Source organism: Pavona decussata, unplaced genomic scaffold (assembly GCF_977016875.1).
Source record: "Pavona decussata unplaced genomic scaffold, jaPavDecu1.1 SCAFFOLD_161, whole genome shotgun sequence".
In the NCBI taxonomy this organism is placed as follows: domain Eukaryota; kingdom Metazoa; phylum Cnidaria; class Anthozoa; order Scleractinia; family Agariciidae; genus Pavona; species Pavona decussata.
Window position 1 is genome coordinate 318,184 of NW_028145572.1, and position 19,908 is coordinate 338,091.

General features: G+C 38.6%; 1 protein-coding gene and 1 long non-coding RNA gene across 2 annotated transcripts; one reads left to right on the forward strand and one right to left on the reverse strand.

The window, feature by feature from the left end:
- The first annotated feature begins 165 nt into the window (after positions 1–165).
- Positions 166–8,457, forward strand: LOC146464554 (uncharacterized). Its single transcript, XR_014868423.1, has 3 exons — positions 166–425; positions 7,030–7,075; positions 7,970–8,457. It is a non-coding gene; the product is annotated as an uncharacterized LOC146464554 (long non-coding RNA).
- A 4,315-nt stretch (positions 8,458–12,772) lies between these two features.
- Positions 12,773–19,836, reverse strand: LOC146464555 (uncharacterized). Its single transcript, XM_085129538.1, has 11 exons — positions 19,554–19,836; positions 17,692–18,694; positions 17,441–17,583; positions 16,664–16,754; positions 16,266–16,351; positions 15,879–15,912; positions 15,514–15,560; positions 15,181–15,272; positions 14,716–15,021; positions 14,361–14,463; positions 12,773–13,937 (listed from the first exon to the last, which is right to left on the reverse strand). The coding sequence occupies exons 1-11, from the start codon at positions 19,739–19,741 to the stop codon at positions 13,751–13,753; spliced, it is 2,280 nt and encodes a 759-aa protein (XP_084985664.1). The 5' UTR covers positions 19,742–19,836; the 3' UTR covers positions 12,773–13,750.
- Between the last annotated feature and the right edge of the window lie 72 nt (positions 19,837–19,908).

Consider the following 19,908-nt stretch of genomic DNA (forward strand, 5'->3'; position numbering starts at 1 on the left):
ACAGCCATTCAAAAACTTAAAAATTTACTAAGAAATGTATGGAACGCCGGACACGCGTCCGGCGTTCCATACATTTCTTAGTAAAATTTGGAGTTTTTGAATGGCTGTATCTTTCCTAATATTAGCTTGATTAACACCAAACTTGGAAATGTTGTAAAGTGCGGTGTGCTCTTTCCGGCTATGTGGGTGTTTGTAGCGTTGCAGTTTGGTCTTCGTGGCAGATATGTCTTCTCACCTTGTAACCAATAATGAACGTTCTTCTTTCCACCAATGAAACTGCGTTGTGATCGTGTCCTCTGTGATTATTTTGACAAGGGAGGGGATCAACTTGGTCGACTTTCGCCGGCGATAAGCATTAAGAAGTCGCCATTTTGAACTAAACACGAACTGAACTGAACCATCGCGAGATGACTCGTGAATTGCAGGTAAGCAGCCTTTGTATTATTTTCGTGCAGTGTTTTGCAGGACTTTTCTTTGTACTGTAAACTACATTCGATGCCAGTTGAAACCCGGATGGCTGACGCAAAGCTGTCGTCCTTTTGCTAGATGTGCTAGTTTTAATTTCGAGATCTGTGCAATGTTTCTGTGGAACTAAACTGCGGAACACTTTATTACCTGATGCACGTTTTCCTGGTTTTACAAGTATCATAAGTTCGACTTCAGCTCGAGAACAATAAAAACTTGCTGATTGACCATGCCCCTGGGCAGGATGAAAGTCATCTCACCATGCATGATAAACTTTATCTGACCCAAAATTATTTCCATCTTGTCCTTGCTGGAAACCACGTACCCTGCTGGCAGAGCTTTTCTTAACTCCACAGGAAGAAAGAAAGGCTCTGCAGAAATTGTGTTTTATGGAGTATGCTCATATTTGCTTGGATATACTGTAGTTTCAAATTCAGGGTGTCTGAAAAACTCAGACCTCAGACCCTGGAAAAGCTCAGACCCCCTTAAAGATCATTTTGGGACTTAGCGTCCTGTCACAACATTGATGATCAACCAAAAGCTAAATTTTACAAATACAAAATGTTAATTGTTAAGACTGGTGATAGTTGATCATTCACCGAAGTGGAGGTGAATAGTGATGGATATTTACCCAGTCGCAAAGCGGTGAGGTAAATATCCATCACTTTCAGCGACACTGAGGTGAATAATTGTTTTAGTATATACCCCACAAAATGAATAACCAGTGGACCACAAAATTATTTTATTTCTGACAATATTTATTCAGATAATACTGACAAAATGGTATGAAATTTAAAAAATCTTGCACACCACGCGGTAAGCAATTTCTCATGCAGTAGAAAGTTCTGTCTTGCTTCCTTGCAGACAAATAAAACTTTTGGAGACACTTGTTTAGTTCCTACAGTTGTTGCCATTTATGTATTTTTTTAACAGTCACCTTGTTTATTGAGTAACCATGGCGAAACGGGTAGTACTTGGCTAATGACCTCCAAACTAGCCAATCAGTACATGCGAGAAGTACTATTCACTTGTGTGGTATATACTAATTTTATCTGTTTGGGGTGATCTACTGCACCGCTATCGTAAATTCAATTCAATGGTATTTAGGCATTTTAAAACTTTTCTTTAGTGCTGAGTTAGGTGACACACAGCCAGATTTTATAATTAACAGGACCTAGCACCACTGTGACCTTGAAAATTATGCTATTAGTGTTTTTTGTTTCTAAACTAGTTGTTGTCACCAAAGGATTATTTTCAACTTGTGTTAAATATTTATGGCTTTCAAGCCTTTTACTGAAGTGTTTGTTTGCCTTGTTTAATTGTGCATTTTAGGAGTATCTGGTCACTGCAGCCTGATATTGTTATGGCAAAATGTTTGTAACCAGTATCTGTTTCTGAGACACCCTTCAAATTCAGACCAAGTCCTATGGCTTCAAATTAGTGTTTACCCAACAACAGCAACAAGCTTCCCCTAAATGGAAAATTTCGGAATTCAGATATCAGTAACTGCTTCCATCTCGATACCACTGACGCCTTCAATTTTCACTGTTGAGTAAAGGTACACGCAAGTCATTTGAATTGTTGTGTGAATCATTTTGAAAGGCATTTCCTCACCAGAACTATGCACTTCTTTCAAAACTTATGGAAAAGCTGTAATTTAGGAACACAAAGAATCAGTCAATTGAAGGGCTGGGAGCATAACGGACCTATGTCGAATTTCAGCCCGTTTTTCGATTTTGCTTGGATTTGTCCGAATTTTTGCATGTGAACTTCAATTCAATTGAAAAACATTGTCCAGTGTTTTTTTCCGCCGATTTGTGTTTCATATTGGGAATAGTTACCATCTTCTAAAGAAAAATCGATAACATGATAGTCAATATGGATGACCAAAAGGACAATGCATTGAGTATTAATATTTGTATTAAATATAAACTTGTGGTCTTTGAACCATGGGACACGAAAGCGGTCTTTCTTGCGGGAGAAACGAAAAGAATTCTGTTATGCTTTTATTTGATTCTGTTACAAACTACTACATGCATGACAGGAATGTAAGAAATGCACAACAGATACAATACGTCATCAAAATGTCAGCACATTTCTTGGCCACAGTTCTCACCACTAAAAAGTCATTTTTATATGTTCGCTGGCAATGTATTACCTTTAGCAGCACATAAATGCTTTGTTTATCGTTTGATCACCATGTTGAAATGCTTTCCTAAATGTGTTTCACAGAGAAAATCTATTTTCGAACAGTTCTCACCCCATTACGTAAAAATAATTCAAAATTCTATTAATTTCTCTATTGCGACATGGGTGAGAACTGTTGCCAAAGTACTAAGATGCACTTTTGCTGTGATCAAAAGGGGTAGAATAGAAGGGCAACAAATTGGTTTTTCATTGAGAGAAAACTTATCTCGAAACAAGCCATTTCCTTCCCTACAACACGATTTGAATAAGCAAGAACTGAGGGCGAGAACTGTTACGCATTGAAAGAAAACTAAGTTCTATGTCACGCATTGCGTGACTTACGGCTTTACTGGCTTTCAAGAGAGCGGTCTTTGTATGAAGTGCAGTTATTTTCCCTAACGGTTAAGTGAAACGTTACAGCCACTAGTTGGTTCTATCGCCTCGAAGGGAAAACACAAAATTGGAGCTAGCATTTTGGTGAAATCACGCTAAAGCTTTTTGCGCCACACTTAACCTACGGCTAAAAAGTAACTTTCTTGACTTCGTTAATGCACAAAGCAAAAATATGCACCATACGACTTGGCTGACCGCAAGCCGTAACTTACTTTACAATGTTTCCGCTTCCCAAATAGGCACGGTCACCTTACAACAAGAACGCGCGGTCCGAGTCCTCTTAACCGACGAGTACGACGTGGACAACATCTCTAACAACATTACCCTTCCAAGCGCGTTCACTGGTAAACAAGCAAACCACCACATGCCCCCCCCCCCCCCCCCCAACTCAGTGTTGTTTTCTAGGTCATGAACAGTCTCCTGGCAAGCATCACCTTCCAAATCAACATTGCATAAGGGGGAGGGGGGGGGAGGGAGAAGTAACTGTGGTAGAATTACGAAGAGAGAAAATGTAAGTGAGTGGTTTTTCCATCTGTTTTCAGTTGTCATTGCATAGGGGGAGGGGGTGGGAGAGAGAAGTAAAGTTCTGTGGTAGAATTAACAAGAGAGAAATCGTAAGCAAGTGGTTTTTGCGCTGTTCGTGTTTGGTTTTCTCAAGGAGTTTTGTGCACGATTGTAAAACCGCGAAATGTTTTTTAAACCTGGGAGAGCAAAAATTCGGACAAATCCGAGTGAAATCGAAAACCGGGCTAAAATTCGACATAAGTCGGTTATGCTCTCAGCCCTTCAATTGTTTTTCAAAGGCAGAATGATTATTTGAAATAAATGTGATGGTATATTTCAAGCCTAGTGAATGAATGAGAAATTGATGTATTATTCTAGAAAGTGACACAGGCATGCTCAGAAAAAAGAAATCCAAGTGCTCTGATCAGGAGTCGAACCTAAGACCTTCCGATTACTAGTTCAGATGCTCTACCACTGAGCTATAGGAGACTCGTGGGAGCTTAGGCCAATATACCACGTGTTCAACATTCAAATCCTAGCAGTATGAAGGATATTTGCCCCATGAACCTAGTTTAATGGCCTTTGCTCCTATGAGTCTCCTGTAGCTCAGTGGTAGAGCATCTGAACTAGTATTCCGAAGGTCTTAGGCTCAACTCCTGATAGGAGCACTCAGATTTCTTTTTTCCGAGTGTGCCTGTGTCACTTTCTAGAATAATACATCATAAGTCAGTTATCAAAGAATGATTTCTTTGCTTTAAATTCTGACTCTTAATTCCATGTTTAAGCTGTCAAGTATTCCTCAAAGTGTGTTTGCTTTAGCATTCTAAAAGTGGAGGTGTGTGATGAAGTCTTATTAAGCATAGATTCAAAACATTACTCCATCGAGGCTCTCAAGCTTATAAGAAATTGTTTTGCCTTGGTGCAGTGGGCTCATTTTTGGCTTTCAGTTTTTAATTTATTTTAAAAATGATATTTGCACTATCAAAACCGGTCTAATGACAGAAAACCAGAGTGACTAGGCCAAAAGTTTGGACTTAATAGAGACCTCAAAGGCTTGACATGATTTCTGCAGTCTGAAAACGTTTGTCACAGTTCATGCCAGTCCTTACACTGTTAAACACGGGTGAAATAATTCTGGGATGAGCTATTCTGAGAGCAAAACCGTGTAAACAACATCATGGAAATGACTGGACACCAAGCTGAACTTGTCCCAGAATGAGAAGTGATCCATGTAAACAGGCTGTTAGTCTACTTGGCAGCCATTGTTCTGGAGATGTACTGTGTAGTGATCTCAATAACAACTTTTGTAGTACTAATAAAATTTAAGATTCTGTACTCTTAAGTAATAAAAATCATAAAATTTGGGAACAATCTATTTAGACCAACCAAACTTCATTAGCCCTGTTGAAAGAACAAATATGTTCCCAAAGTTTACAATAAAATAATAATTGTTGCCTTCAGCAAAGAGATTTGTGTTGCTTAAGTTTCTTGTGCAAGAAAGCAGCACTTCCTAACAACAACCCATGCATTTCAAGGTGACTGGATAAAATTGTAAGAACACTGACTGTGCTGTGATGGCAATTTTTGTCAATGATCCTGATCACAATGAAAAGCAATGGAGGTCACTCAATACACTTGTACTGTAAAAATTTGAATTTATTATAGCCCGCAAAATCTTCAGTAGAATGAGTGCTAGGGGCGCTTTATTTTTTAAGGCCAATTTAGACAGTACAGCTTTTGCTTATGACTGTTGCATGCAATTTCTTTTTTGTACGCTGCTCACGTCATGAAAAAAATTGTACACAACTCTCGTCATTCAACATGCCCATTGCCTACAACTATGACTGTCATACATATAGGATTTTAAAATATGTTTCACAATCCTACAATATTTTATATGTCATGCACAACAAGTTGTAAGTTTGATTTACATGAAACATGGGTCAAGAATTTTTATTGAGTCCAGAGATTTTTGTAGCCTCCCACGCAGTCGTTTTTAGGGGACTCGTATTACGAGGTAATACGAGTCCCCTAAAAACGACTGCGTGGGAGGCTAGAGATTTTTGAGGCTATCTGTAAAATCAAAGTCAACGAAAAGTTTGACTTATTCACTGAAGATTTTCTGTGAAAAAAACCGGATACTTTTTTTTCCAGATAGAACATCATGAATTCTTTAAACAAGAAACTGAACTAGTCAGGAGACAGGGTATATGTAGCTAGGGTAATGTAAATTGTCTGACTGGTAAAAAAGAGCTTGACCAATATCAAATAACTTCAAACCCCAACCCTAGATCAAATAATGATACTCCCTTGGGTTGGGCTAATAAACTTTATCTTTACAGGGTGGCCCAGTCAGCAGCAAGGCTGGTATCCATAGGGGCCCTGTAAGTTTGTGGATATTAATTGACCTAGTGATAGACTAAATACATGTATTTTTGGTAAACTTATTATCAGAAGATTGGCCAGAAGACAACCTTGGGTGGTCACCTTTTTTAGATAGAATGCTGTGCAACTGTATAATATTGGGAAGAATGCCAATAACACAAACCAACACTGGAATTATTAACCCTTAATATCAAAGAACAAATTCTCCTACCTTTTTCCCATACTTTTCCTAAAAAAGTACTTGGGAGACGTTATTAAAATATCAAGAAATTTCATTTTGGGTTATCATATCCTTAATTCTCATGACCTCAGGGGTGGAATAAGCATTGATATTACTAGGGGAAATTTGATACTGATCACTGTTAATACAATACAAGTCAGAATAATAATATTATTCGTGTGTGTTTATTATGTATACCAAATAGGTTTTTAGCTATGTTTTTTAAAAATGTTTTCATGCTATGATCTTCAGATTTAATAACTTAAATATTCCTTAATAAATTATTTTTCAGCTAGGTCACTCACTTTTCTAAAGTTCTTCACTTCCAAGTTTACTAAAGTTTCTATCTTTTATACATGCAGACATCCATAAGAAATTGACCAGTTCTCTTTTTATGGTCAGTCTCAACTTTTAGTGAACTGTGCATGTGCTGCATGAAACTGGCCTACTCTTGAACAGCAAAGACAAAAATCATGTTAAACAGCTTGGGATTTATGCCACCTGAATTTCTCTGTATACTGAGCAAATAAAAGTTTTCACCTACATCTAGACCGAGAATGCTGTATTATTCGGTGAGTGAAACAGGCATACTCGGAAAAGGAAATCATGTAGACTGTTTTACAATAAAAAAAGGAAATAACTTTATAATCTACAAGAGGCAAAATAAAAGACTGCAGGGTTTGTTTTCCTTAGGCCATTTGGTGCACTTTGTCTGCTTTGTCAAGTCAAGAATTCAATCATTGTTGATGAAAAATAACCTGTCTATTCAGATAGGCCACTCTGAAATAATAATAACCAATCTTAATCATCATCATCATTATCATCTTCTTATCATGGTAACAATTAAGTTTCTTGATATTTCTGATTTTATGTAGATTAAGGGCAGATGGATGAAATTGGGATCAAGAATTAGCTGAACAGGTAAGTTCAAGCATAGAAGCTACTTAAGACAAAGTAGTCAGATCAAATAAACAGTAGTTGTAAGTGTTCGGCAGTAGTTCCTATCTGACGAAACTATTGTAAATGCATTATAGACAATTCACTACCTTACAGAGAGCAGTAAGTTAATTATGAAAAGTCAATCCATTTTAAAGGGGCTATATCATGGGGATTTTTATGTGTTTTGATCAAGAATTGTGCTGCATTTGAATCTAAGTACCTATTCCTGTTTATGAAATGCCCCCAAAAACACCAATAAAAAGAAGATGTCAAGTTTTCAATTTTTAGCAATATTTCAAAGACACAAGAGGACTTGAAAAAATTGGCCGTTTTTTTCAAGTTACAACCCACTTCTATTAGCCAGACTTGTAATTACGTGTAATCACAGTGTACACTATAGTGTTGTAACTTTTAACAAAACTGCAACCTTCATTTTTGGGCTTGCATGTGTGAAAGTGCATCTAGGTACTTCAATGAAAGTGTTACTTAAAGTAACTGACATTGTCCTCCAACCATTTTCTTAGCAACATAGGTCATTCAATGCCTTGTGACATCACACCTGGGTATACATAACCTTGGCTAAAACGGCAACACAACTGTACTAACAGAAATTGTCATTGTCAGATTCACGCTTGGTCAATACTTACCAGCCGTTACCCTTGCTGAAGGGAATGTTAGACAAAATAGACATTACCTCGCTCCGAAGACCGTTTTCCACTTTAGGGACTAATACACAAACTCTAATTTTCACCATCCCTCCAATAACTGCCACGTGGGCTACAAACGTACTTTTCTTAACTCAATACTGGTTGAAAACTTATCTGTGTGCGTAGTGAGGATATTTTTTGATTAATTTATTTTGCCTTTCTGAAATAGATTGACAGAAACATAACTGGAGTTATAATTGGATGAAGCACCGCAGAAGATACATAAGAAGACTAAGAGGCAGATTATGAGGACATGATGAAAATAATGGAACTTGTGCAAAAAAGTTTGTTGAATTAAAGAAACTCACATTGAACGGCCAGCATCAAGTTGAAGTCAATCTATTGTACCATTCTGAGAGAATCGCTGCTTGTAAACCATTTACACTTTTAAACTTTAAGCGATTCGTTAATTCTTTCAGTTGATCCTTTCGCCCGTACCAAGAGAGCCATTTTTTTTACGAGATTTTAAAACAAACAAACAAATAAACACATCAAAATTGAATGAAGTCTTTATAGCTTTGGAATAAATTTGCTTTAAACGTAAGAAGTCGCCATCTATATCCATACACTTATTTATAGCTTGTTTTGCAGCGCTTGGTGCACTGATAAATGTTGCAAATGTCATAGATAACAGAATAAACAGAGAGTTGAAAGGTTTTGGAGATAGACAGTCATATCATGTCTAGGAGGGGCTCAAGATTTTGAGCTATTGATGAGTCAGGGAACATGAAAAGATCATCTCACTGGCACAAATTCTTGAGGGATCTCACCAGCCATCGACCATATGTTATTTGTCCCGTTGAATTAGCTGAACAGTAGATTTGCAAAAGGAAAAATATTGGCTTGCGGAAAGAACTATTTATGAAGGCTCTTAGTAGTTTTCCATTCTTGCTCGTAATGCTAACGAAAATCAGCGGCCGGTTTTGCTTTGATGAGGCCTCTTTAACCCGCTAAACGTTCGAGTAATGAGTTGTAAAATTCGATTGAGGTACGATTTTCCTTTCTATCTGTGAATATATTAACTTTCATGATGTTCCAGCTGGCTTCAATGCTGAACACACTTTTTCATTAATTGAAGAGAGGAAAGACTTCTATTGATCGTCATAAGCAACCCTATTGACCAACGCTATTGGTAGACACCGGCGCGCGGACAAAACTTTGTAAGGGGCGCTGAACGCAATTTAATGGAACTTGTTAGTCGTTTGTGAACAGAGACGGTTTTAGAATTTTTGTTGCCCAAATATATCTTGGCTACCAGAATTCAGTGCTGTCTATAACACAGAGGATTTGTAGTACCATTTTCTCTGCGTTTTACTAGACAAGTTGTGGCTTGTACAATGTGCTAAGGGCCACAGTATTCCGAGTGATCAGAGAGTGAAGGAGGGGGAGGAAAAGTTAACGTGTGGGGAAAAGTATGACTAGGGGAAAAAGGGGAGAGCGTGTACACCTTCACTCATTTATGGCGTAAACTACTGGGCCCTTTCATTTGTCATTCGAGTCCTTTTGCTTTTCGATATTGTTTTGATTCACGAAGTTGAGGTTTTTTGGATGATGTAAATAGCCCATCTTGTTTTTATTTTCCCGGGGCTTTCAGCGCCCAGGTATTACGACGGCTTTGATCCTAAGAAACTGGATCTCCCTGATTGGTTAAGCTCAGTGTCATTCTTCACGCGTTGAGTGAGGCTATTTTACCAGTAAATACGTGATTTTCGATCATTTGATTACAAGGTATGGCAAATCATCATGAGAACTTAATTCGTGCTCCGATAGTAGACCATTTTTCCCGACAAAGTATAATCATTTACGACTGGGAAGCAGCAGCAAATACAAAACGTACAAACAAATAACAGGATGATATCTGTACTGATGAAGGGCCTATCGCACATTGTTAAGAAGTCAATCAGATAACAACAGATTGCTGTTCTGATGAGAACCGAACTACCAAAAAGTACGTCATCGTAAAACAACTTTGCTCGAGGGTCAAAGAAATCGGCCGGTGCTGTAGAAGAGCCTGTTATTTCCACTCCCCTTCACCTCCCTCCAAAATAAAAAATAAAACTTGCGCTGGGTGGCAGTGATTTAACTGATTTGAAATCACTTGAAAAACTGGATTATAATGGATAAAAAAAATGAAATAATTGACTGATAGTTCATCGTGCTGCCAATTGCTGAGCTCCTTTCTCAGTGCGGTTTCAAGTGTTCCGAATTACTCAGTCTGAATTGGACTCACTAGGTGCCACAAAGCAACGCACTTTCAACTTAACTTTTCAACTTTATTTATTGCCCAAAATCACTGACAGGTATCGTTACATTAGTATTTCTTAACCCTTTAAGCCCCGAGGGAAATGCCAAATTTTTCTAAATCGGTAACTATAAACCAGGAGACCACATGTGATATACCATTTGAAAGGTGTTTTCTGGGGTATGCTATAAATCACACCAAAAGAAATGGAGGAGGTCACAGATTGAATTGACAAGTGCCCAAAATGAAAAAAAAAAAAAATGTTTAACATTTTCCTGTTCCTTGTACAGATTGGGTATGTCCCTAAACTGTAGCTTAATTTGCAGCTCTCAGTGCATTGGTTGTTGTCAGATATTAACTTGGCCTAAAAAGTACAAAGATAAAAAGTTCCAAAAGTTGCAGAGGTGGTAAATCAAGTCTTGTATAGGAGTGGGGCATGATATTATGCCTTCCATATGCAGATCTTTCCAAGATCTTTTAGTTGTGCAAATTTCACACAAATTGACTGAATATTGAGCATGTAATTGCATCTTGTGCCATATGGCACTATCGGGGCTTAAAGGGTTAACAAAAGTCATGATATTGAGCTGGAAAGCTCACAAGCCTTTCTAGGCTTATCCGCGGAGACCACCTATTCACTAGTATCTCCGGTTGTAATAACCGCGCCACAGAGCGCTTTGTGGTGTTTTGATTAGGCCACAAAGCGCTCTGTGGCACCTTCTGTAGTCCACAAAGCGCTCTCTGGTGATAAAATTGGAAAAATCATATAATGTTCACAAGATCGTGTGATATGCTTGTAGGTGTCAAGGAAACACCCAGTTTTCATTGTTGAATGCCCTAAAACTGACCACAAAGCACTTTATGGCTTCACATACAAAACCACAAAGCGCACTGTGGTAATTGTCAGATAAAATATCACAAAGCGCTTTATGACTTTCGTATAAAACGACTTAAAAAAACGTTCTCAGTGAAGACAAAAAGACATAAATTTGCAAATTCCGCTAGTTAGTTTTAAAGTAACAGAAGTAAGGCGACGGTAGATTAAAAACATGAGACAGACGTGAGTACTGAGATTTGTGTCGCGCTTCTCCTTTGGGCTCCCTGAGTGTTTGTTTGCGACAAATAAATGGTACTGAAAACCGGACAACTGATGTCCCAAAATGTATATAGACTGAGGACACAACTGAACAATTGAAACGGTACCATTGTAATAAAACTTCAAAACGTTGCCGAACATATTGCGCTCTAAGTCACAGCAATTTTGCTTTTTAATTTGGGTGCACTAGGTTTCTAGAGAAAATTGGAACGCTATGATACGAAGATCAAGGAGAATCGTTGAGTTTGAAGCTCTCCCGTTTGTCGGGAAAGAAGCGTTCTCCTTCTTGTGACCTCTTGTCGGTTAGATCGTAAGCTCAATGTTAGCATTTCCTTCTCTGATTTATCCTCTTATTTACGAGGATAGTATGAACAAGACTTTAGAGGCTTATGGAAACTGAACACCAACGCACATACTGTTGCTTTCGATTTTTAAACGAAGTCGATCGATGTAAGCCGCTCAGTTACGTCGCTTTCAAATCAAGTCAAATATATTTGCCACTTACCCTCACCCCGTCGAATAACCAATTTTGCTCGAAGACCGAACTGCAACGGAGTCTCTTTACCAGTCTTAATTCGCGTGGGCCAAGATAGATCGCATTATGTGATTGGCCCATCGTATCACATGACGTCAGAGGACATGTCTGCAACGGAGGACATAACTGCAATGGTACAGGTGTTGAGTCCCATAACCCATAATACACAGACTCGTACCCAGACCCCCACGGTATGAAATCAGGCAATGTTGCTCATTAACAAAAACTTGTTTCCAGGTTCCCGCAATCTCGTTCCCAGAGCCCTCGTTACCCTTGTCCAGCGGAGCGGGGTAACGAGGGCTCTGGGAACGAGATTGAGGTTCCCGGCGCTTGACTACAGTCCAACTGCAAGTATTCCTCCCGACCGCTCACTGTATATCAAATGATTATAACAAATGAGAGAGATAGAATAATTGTTGAATACACCTGGGTGGAGAAAGAAGGAGACTAAGGGAAAGTAAAGACCAAGTAATAGTGGGTTTTCTTCACTCGGGGTGCAGAGAAGCAGTATGTGACTCCATTGAAATGCGCACCCTAACAATGCAGACAACGCACTAATAATTTCTTGCGTCAAAAGTGCGCACACAAAGAACATTGCGGTTTTTCTTTGAGGCTGAGCTCGGTAGAGAAATGATTGGTCGTTTTTTTACTGAACGAGGGGGTGGGGACCCCATTTGCAACAACATATTCAAGTTTGAAAGATTCTCATGGAATCACTATAATGCTTTCCTAATATAATTTCATTGCCAGGAGTAAATTTCTGGGAATAACGAGTTTCTATTTCTCAAGGCTGGGTTTTAATATTTCTGCCATAAGCTAGCGAAGTGGCTTTACACTGCAGCTCTATAGCGTGAAAACTAGCGTAGTGATCCCTCTTTTATTTTCGTGATGTGCTGGGTGTAATGATTAAGCAACTGAGCAAAGTTTCCGACTAGAAAATCATTACTGGTTCTTTTTCGATGGAACCCCCTTAAGGTTTTTGGTCCATGAAAACAACACGAAGAGGAGCCGAGTAAAGAGCAGCGTCGAAGTCAAATGTGCTCAGCATTTTTAAAACCGCCTTCACTGAAGCCAGACGAAAAGCAGGCGAACCTTAAAATTCGAACATAAAATATTGCTTTAATGACGAATTTTCAGTTATAGTATTTACAGGTGACGGTCGTTACAGTTTTATTCCTGCAAATTACACCACTAGGAATTTTAAAACACTCTTAAAGTGTCTGTCCATCTACTTTAAAAACTTGTATTACCAACTCTAAAATATACAATAAAAATGTTTCAGATGTCGTTGTGTACTTCGGCATCAGATCAGCAAGAGGATCCTCAGCCAAGCTGAAGAATCGCGAGGCCGCTTACAACCTAGCCTCCTTCGAAGAGACACTTTGGCTCGTCACGTCTCGCACTAGTTGGGAGGAGTGCGTGACGTGCGTGCGTGACTACTTACAACCACGGTGCATCATCCATGCCGAAGGAAGTCTACTACTACGAATGCCCCTAAATTTGCTTTAATGAAATGAAATAAATATCACTTCTTAGTTCTTTTTCACGTTTTGCGGCTTTGAAGTTTGGCTCTAAACCACACAATATCCAATCAGTTTCACAAACTGTATGTTGTACATACATGCGTAACCCACTTACATGTAACATCGGATACATTTTAACGCATTTCCTCTCTCTTTCAAAGGGAGGTCAAATGAGACGAAGACCTCACTCATTCACAAGCAGATGAGTTTTGTTTGCTTGATAAGAAACTGATTTTCACTAAATTAGCACCTGGTCTCGTCTCTGCTATAATAAGGAGGTTGAAGGCTGTTTAGCCATTGACAGTTTTAAACCCTGCGTAGCTGTGCGGGATGTTGAGCGAAGGAGAGGTTTGGGCCGGCGGCGGAGCCGCGAGAAAGAGCAGCAAAGCCGCAAGGGGTTATTTTTCTCGGCTAACGCCACCAAAACTTTATATTCACGCAGACTCTCAACAGTAAAAGACCAGACTTAGAGTGATGATTCTCTTACAGAGACCACTCATTTTGCGCGGCGGAAAAACTTTCCAGCGCACGGACAGCCCAATGTGATCAGAGTATTAGTCGAAAAATTCTTGGACGATTTCGGTGGCAGAAGAACATTTCCTCGCTTGTCTTAGAAACCTCTTAAGCTTGGTTTCTACGTCTTTGTCTTTTGCAGGGTATTTCTTCTTTTTCAATATTTTATCGGCGAGGTAGTGGAGCCAGAGGGCGTTAGTGTGAGGCTCAAACAGCTCCCAGTCATTCCTGTAAAGAAATACAGAACGTATAAAAATGATAACGTCATTTCAACTTCGAAAAAACTTACAGCTTTGAATGGAACAATATACTTCAGTGTTTTAACTCGAATGGGAATACGTTAGCATTTTATCTACAGAATGAAACAAGTTTTAGAATCACTTCGTAGTCCGGCATATGAATTGACCCATTTTAGCACTGCATCTACGGACGTAAAAGGTAGGACCACCTTGTACAACATAATAAACAGCACCACAGGAAAGTACTGCTCAGTAGCTTTCATTTGAATGGTCACACTTAAGAATTTCATCCACAGACTCAAAAGTTAGAACCACCTTATACGACAAAACATCTAGCATTGAAGACGCATGGCTGGGCTCAAGGGAAGGAAAAGCGCGAAATACAACTGTAGTGATGAACTGTTAAACATACTTAGTTGCCTTTTTCATGAGGCGATACACATCAAACTGATAATCTCCTTTGCCAGTAAACAGGGATTCATCTTCTGCTAAGTTGCAAAACACTGTCAGCCCATCTGCAGCGATAAAATAAAATCATAAAATTATAAAACTTAGCTTGCTAATGTCTTAGATTCAAGCAGTAAGCTAATTAAGATATACAATCAAGGCGCGCTTGAATTTATTTATCTATTTGTCAGTCTTTCTTTTAGTAGCCTTTCTTTCATTATTTTTAACCGATCCACTGTCTCAAGAGAGAGGGCGATGGGAAACGAAAAACTTTATGAACGAGTGGCATCTGCTTCACATTGGTTTAATTGCACTCTTACCTTTCTTCAACCGCGAGAGAGTAAAGTCTATCAAACTGACCCGGACGCCATTGGTCGGCACCATTTTTGTCTCTCCAAGCAAACAGCTTTCAATGAACTCGTCCTCGGTCCTACAGATCAGCACATTTCCCCAGTGCAGATCGCGATGTTCAAATTCCAGCGCATTCTCAGCCACTGCAAGACCCAGCGCGGTCTGGTGCAGCACGCTCCAGGCCTCTGACTGAGCGCCAAACTCGAAGCTTTCCAGGTCCCTGCCGCCGTTGGAGAACTCGAATACAATGAAATACTGGTCACTCGGGAAGATATCTGGAAAGAAAATGTGAGTGATGATCTTAATGTAATATCAAATTTTGATTACGAACAAGATGGATACTTCAAGATGGCGGCTATTTCTTTGTGTGTACGATGAGATGGCGGCTTCAAGGTAAAGTCATGTATGGCCCCCATTAAAGACATTTGCATTACCTGGCCTGTCATTCTCCGAATTGTGTTCTTTATCCCATTTGTTCCATTCTGATATCAGATGTTCTGGGTATTTGTCCCGGCAACATGTTACACTGAAAATACATTAAATTCAACAATAATTATTATGAGTACTTACATTCACATGTAACCAGGAGCGGGCAACACTTTGGCCAATGGGTGGGGCAGATCGGCAGTGTTAATTCAAGTCGTGGTTAACACGTACAACTGATTCTGTGTGAATGCCATTACTTCAGATCCTCTCAGTTTTATTGCGAATGTAGAAATTTCTCGGAAAATTGATGACAGAAAACTAAAACCCAGATTGTGTCATACCTGTGAACGTTGATGAAGCTTGCAGATATGTTGTCGATTGTTTGATCCTTTATTACATACAATGAAAATGAAAAGCGTGAGTGAGTGAGTGAATAAAATGTTAACTGACAGACAGATACGTGCATGTAGAGTGAGTAATGGCTGGATGGACCAGTCACTCTGCAGTCCGGTCACAAATTAAGTTAGATTGGTCCAGACAGTCAGCTCTGACAAGCAACTTACATGTCGTCAGACTGACAAAAGACTGTTCTATAAAAACACTGAATTTATCAAGTGTTGAGTGACTAACATAACACTGAATTTATCAAGTGTTGAGTGACTGACATAACACTTGAAAACAACTGACATTGTACTAGTACACTTACAGGTTCATCAGCAACTCCAAGGAGGCTGAGTTCCCTTGTGAAACAGAAAAAATAAACAGCATTAGAAATTTATCTTGAATGAATGAATGAATGACTGACTGAATGGATGGATGGATGAATGGATAGATGGATGGATGGATAAATGGATGGATGGATGAATGAATGAATGAATGAATGAATGAATGAATGAATGAATGAATGAATGAATGAATGAATGGATGGATGGATGGATGGATGGATGGATGGATGGATGGATGGATGGATGGATGGATGGATGGATGGATGGATGGATGGATGGATGAATGAATAAAAATGGATGGATGGATGGATGAATGAATGAAAATGGATGGATGGATGAATGAATGAAACATTGTAATAAAAACTTACTTGGAAATGACAATTTCAGGGAGGATTTCGTCAAATGACTTCTGAGGTGTGCCATTGACTTCAAAATCACCTTCAACTGGAATTATCTACATTTGTAAGTAGGACATTGAAAAATTAAATAAACAAGATTATCAATATTTTTGTGCGCTGATATTATACCACATGTCAACTGTGTCCACAGAGCTCCTGCTGAAATTTACTAAAACTATAATTTTTTTCACTCTTTTGGATTTAACACTAAAGTTAAGAACCTCGCAGTACTTAATGTGTAACACAACATGCAAAAACCTTGTCACTACTTTATTTGCAAACTGGCAGAGTATTGCCAGGTCTCAGGGCGTGGCAAAGAAAATGAAGTGGCGTAAATTAGAAAAATGCATCAATTCCTCAAACAATACCTTGAGTGCAATGGATTCTCCATTTTCATACTGTGCTTTAAAAACTTCACCATAAACCCCCTCTCCAATTTTTGCACAACTCTTCAACAAACTGTAAAATGAAAAAATCAGTTTGAATTTTGTGTAGCTTTAGTGTGACACTAATGCATTCATTGCAGAGATACTATATCTTTATTTGGTTCTAATAAAAGTATCTTCCAGCCACAGAAGATCAGATGAATTCATTAAACTACAGATGCTAATACTGTCAAGTTGAGATATTGATGTGGCCAATGAAGCCGACAATTACATTATGTATAATTAAGCTTTGACTGTAAAACGGAGATGAACATATTACTGAGTGTGTAATTTTCTTTTATTATATAGACAAATCTATTGCTTGCCATTTTTCACCGACTGTTTGCACAAACAACTGTGAAAAGTGAGAATGACATCATCAATATCCTCACTAGTGAGGATATGGAAAATACACCAGTCAGGTCCCGGATGTAGTTTTGTTTGAATTTTACGAGTGGTGTATTTTCCAGTAAAACACTCGTGTCTATATAATAAACATGTACACAGTTAATTAAGTGAAAACTTTATACGAGACATACTTATGTGTTATTGTAATGAAATGTTAGTATTTAATGAAGGCAAATGATTATGTGCAAGCACAGTGAATGGATGAGGAGAAGGAATTACATTTTGTAAATTATGTAAATTTTTTCTCAAGGAACTATTTAGAAAGCTAGTTTAGAAGTAATAAATTTATTAACAATTATGCATCACTTGTACCTTGAATTCAGGAAATCTGCAAATGCAACCGGCCCTTCTTGATCACATTCCAACATGATCTTATCAAGAGCACTCAGCTTCACCTCTTCCTTGTCGGCAGTATTCCACTCAGTTTGTTTCTTTTTGGCTGGAGTCAATGCTTCCTTTATTGATAATCGTAGTTAAAAATATGACACCATTATAATAAAATAACATTAAGAAAGCTTTGGCTACTGTAAGGTTAACATTGACTACTGGATGTCAGAACTTACCACAAATGAAAGATGTGACTTTTCGTTGCTACCAACACAAACATCTGATGCTGTGATCCCTCCCAGGTGATATCTACTCCTCTTTTTCAAGGGCGTTATTCTCAGCTTCTCAAGAGAGACCACACATTCTTTCAACTCCACTGATGAATTACATCCATTAGTTATACTGGACGATTTTGGTTCCTCGTACTTTTGATGTGAATCATTTGCTGAGTGATTACTGTGGTTGCTTCCAGATTTCTCATTAGAAGCAGACAAGCATTTTTTCCACTGAATTGGAGTGACTCTGAGTGGCTCTAAGACAACTTTACCATCCATCAATATGGAGCATTGAGAATCAGATTTACATGAATTTCCAGTGATTACTGGATGATTGTTGACATTAAACACAGGAGTTGATGTCACATAAGATTGACACCTGTTAAATCCTGATGTATTGGCTTTCAAATTGGTGTAATTCCCATTTTCTAAACCATTAGCAACTGCACCATCCTTGGGACTTGATGCAGAACTATGTAGAACAACATTCTCATCCAAACTTTGAATTTCAGACATTCCACTGTTTGACACATTATTGGAATGTGCTAAGTTTAATTGTTTGTCTGTTCCACAGTTAGGTGTTGAGCTATATTCCTTGCTTTCCTGAATACAGACATGGTCTTGTGCAATGTGACCACTACTGTTGTCTCTGCTTTCTAAACTGTCATTGACTAAAACAACTTCTTGTTTGTTAGCATTAAATTTTCTGCCATTCCGTCCAGAATCACTGGTAACACATTGCTGTCTTTGTACAGAGATTGGGGTGCAATCACTGAATAAGTTTTGTCTTTTTCTTTTAAGCCTCTGTTCTGAAGCATTGTTAATACTGACATCATTATCTGGCGGACTTGTGCAGTGGTTTTCCTTATCAGAATGATCTGTCGGAGAGTGATAACTGAATCCTCCATTCTGCTTATTGGATGGCTTTATAAGTGAATTTGCCTTCTGTTTTGTAGCATTACCCCTATTATAAAAATACATATCAATGAAATGTCCATTACACAGTCAACAGCAAGAAAGATATACTGCCATACTATGTTTTAGCAAGCTACAAACCTGCAGATCTGACAATTTAACTTTGAATAAATAAAATAAGGAAACAAAACTCTGGAGTGAATAGGATTATAATTATCTGGCTGGTAGTTTTCAAAAAATTGATAACTATTGGGAAAATAAACGTTTTGCCATGCAGTTGCCATCGATTTTAAACCTCACACTAGCTATACATGGTTGGTATAATGTTCCAAATCATTATGGCATTTCAGTTTTCATCATATAAAATTTACAGAAATTAATGATGACACTAGCCGGTTGAATATTTAACCACCTTGCACTGATAAATCACAATCACGATAATTCGGTGACAGTGCCCAAATGACTGATAATAATGTGTTCCAGCTATAAACTTATAGTTATAGCACAGGCAACCGCAAAATTTAAGCACAAGCCCTTTATATGGTGATGAAGTCTGAAAAAAACGTGTAAACGCTGCTTAATTCTGACCTGCAATGTACCGTGTACATGTATACATTTCATGACTCAAACTGTATTTTCACGCACGTTGTTTTTGGGAGAGGGTTAGTATGACGGTGGTGCAGTGCACATAAAGTTAATGTATGGGGCTGTCGTGAAATCTTTCTCAAGCAGCCACTACAGTATTTTGAGACATGACAGACAAAAAATCATGAACCACCGATCTATGGAGATCGAAGCTGATGTACATGTTAGATCAAAATACACATCCTGCAGGGCCCCACTTACGATGTTAACAAGGCAGACGATAAGCAAACTTGGTCTAGATTATCAAACATAAGATTTCTTACCATTTAGATGGCTTGGGCTTGACGATATTTTTGGAAGAAGCGGATTCGAATTTGGAGGGAAAACGAGTTTGATCTCGAGTTCCAAACGGCGAAAGAAACGTTTCCTCCGGCGACAGCCACCTTTGGGCTTTAACAGTTCGATATTTATGCCTTCCATACGTCTTGACCACCAAAGGCTTCTTTGACATTTGAATTTTGGGGGAAAATTCCACTTTTCAAGGAATTACGAGAAAATAAATGCGGTTGAAACGATTTTCGAATTTTCCGCTCATTTGCATCCCCCAAAAACACTCGACCGAGTCCTTCTCGAATTTTCTTTTCTCCTCCCTCGCAGTGTGGGATACTCAACTGGCTA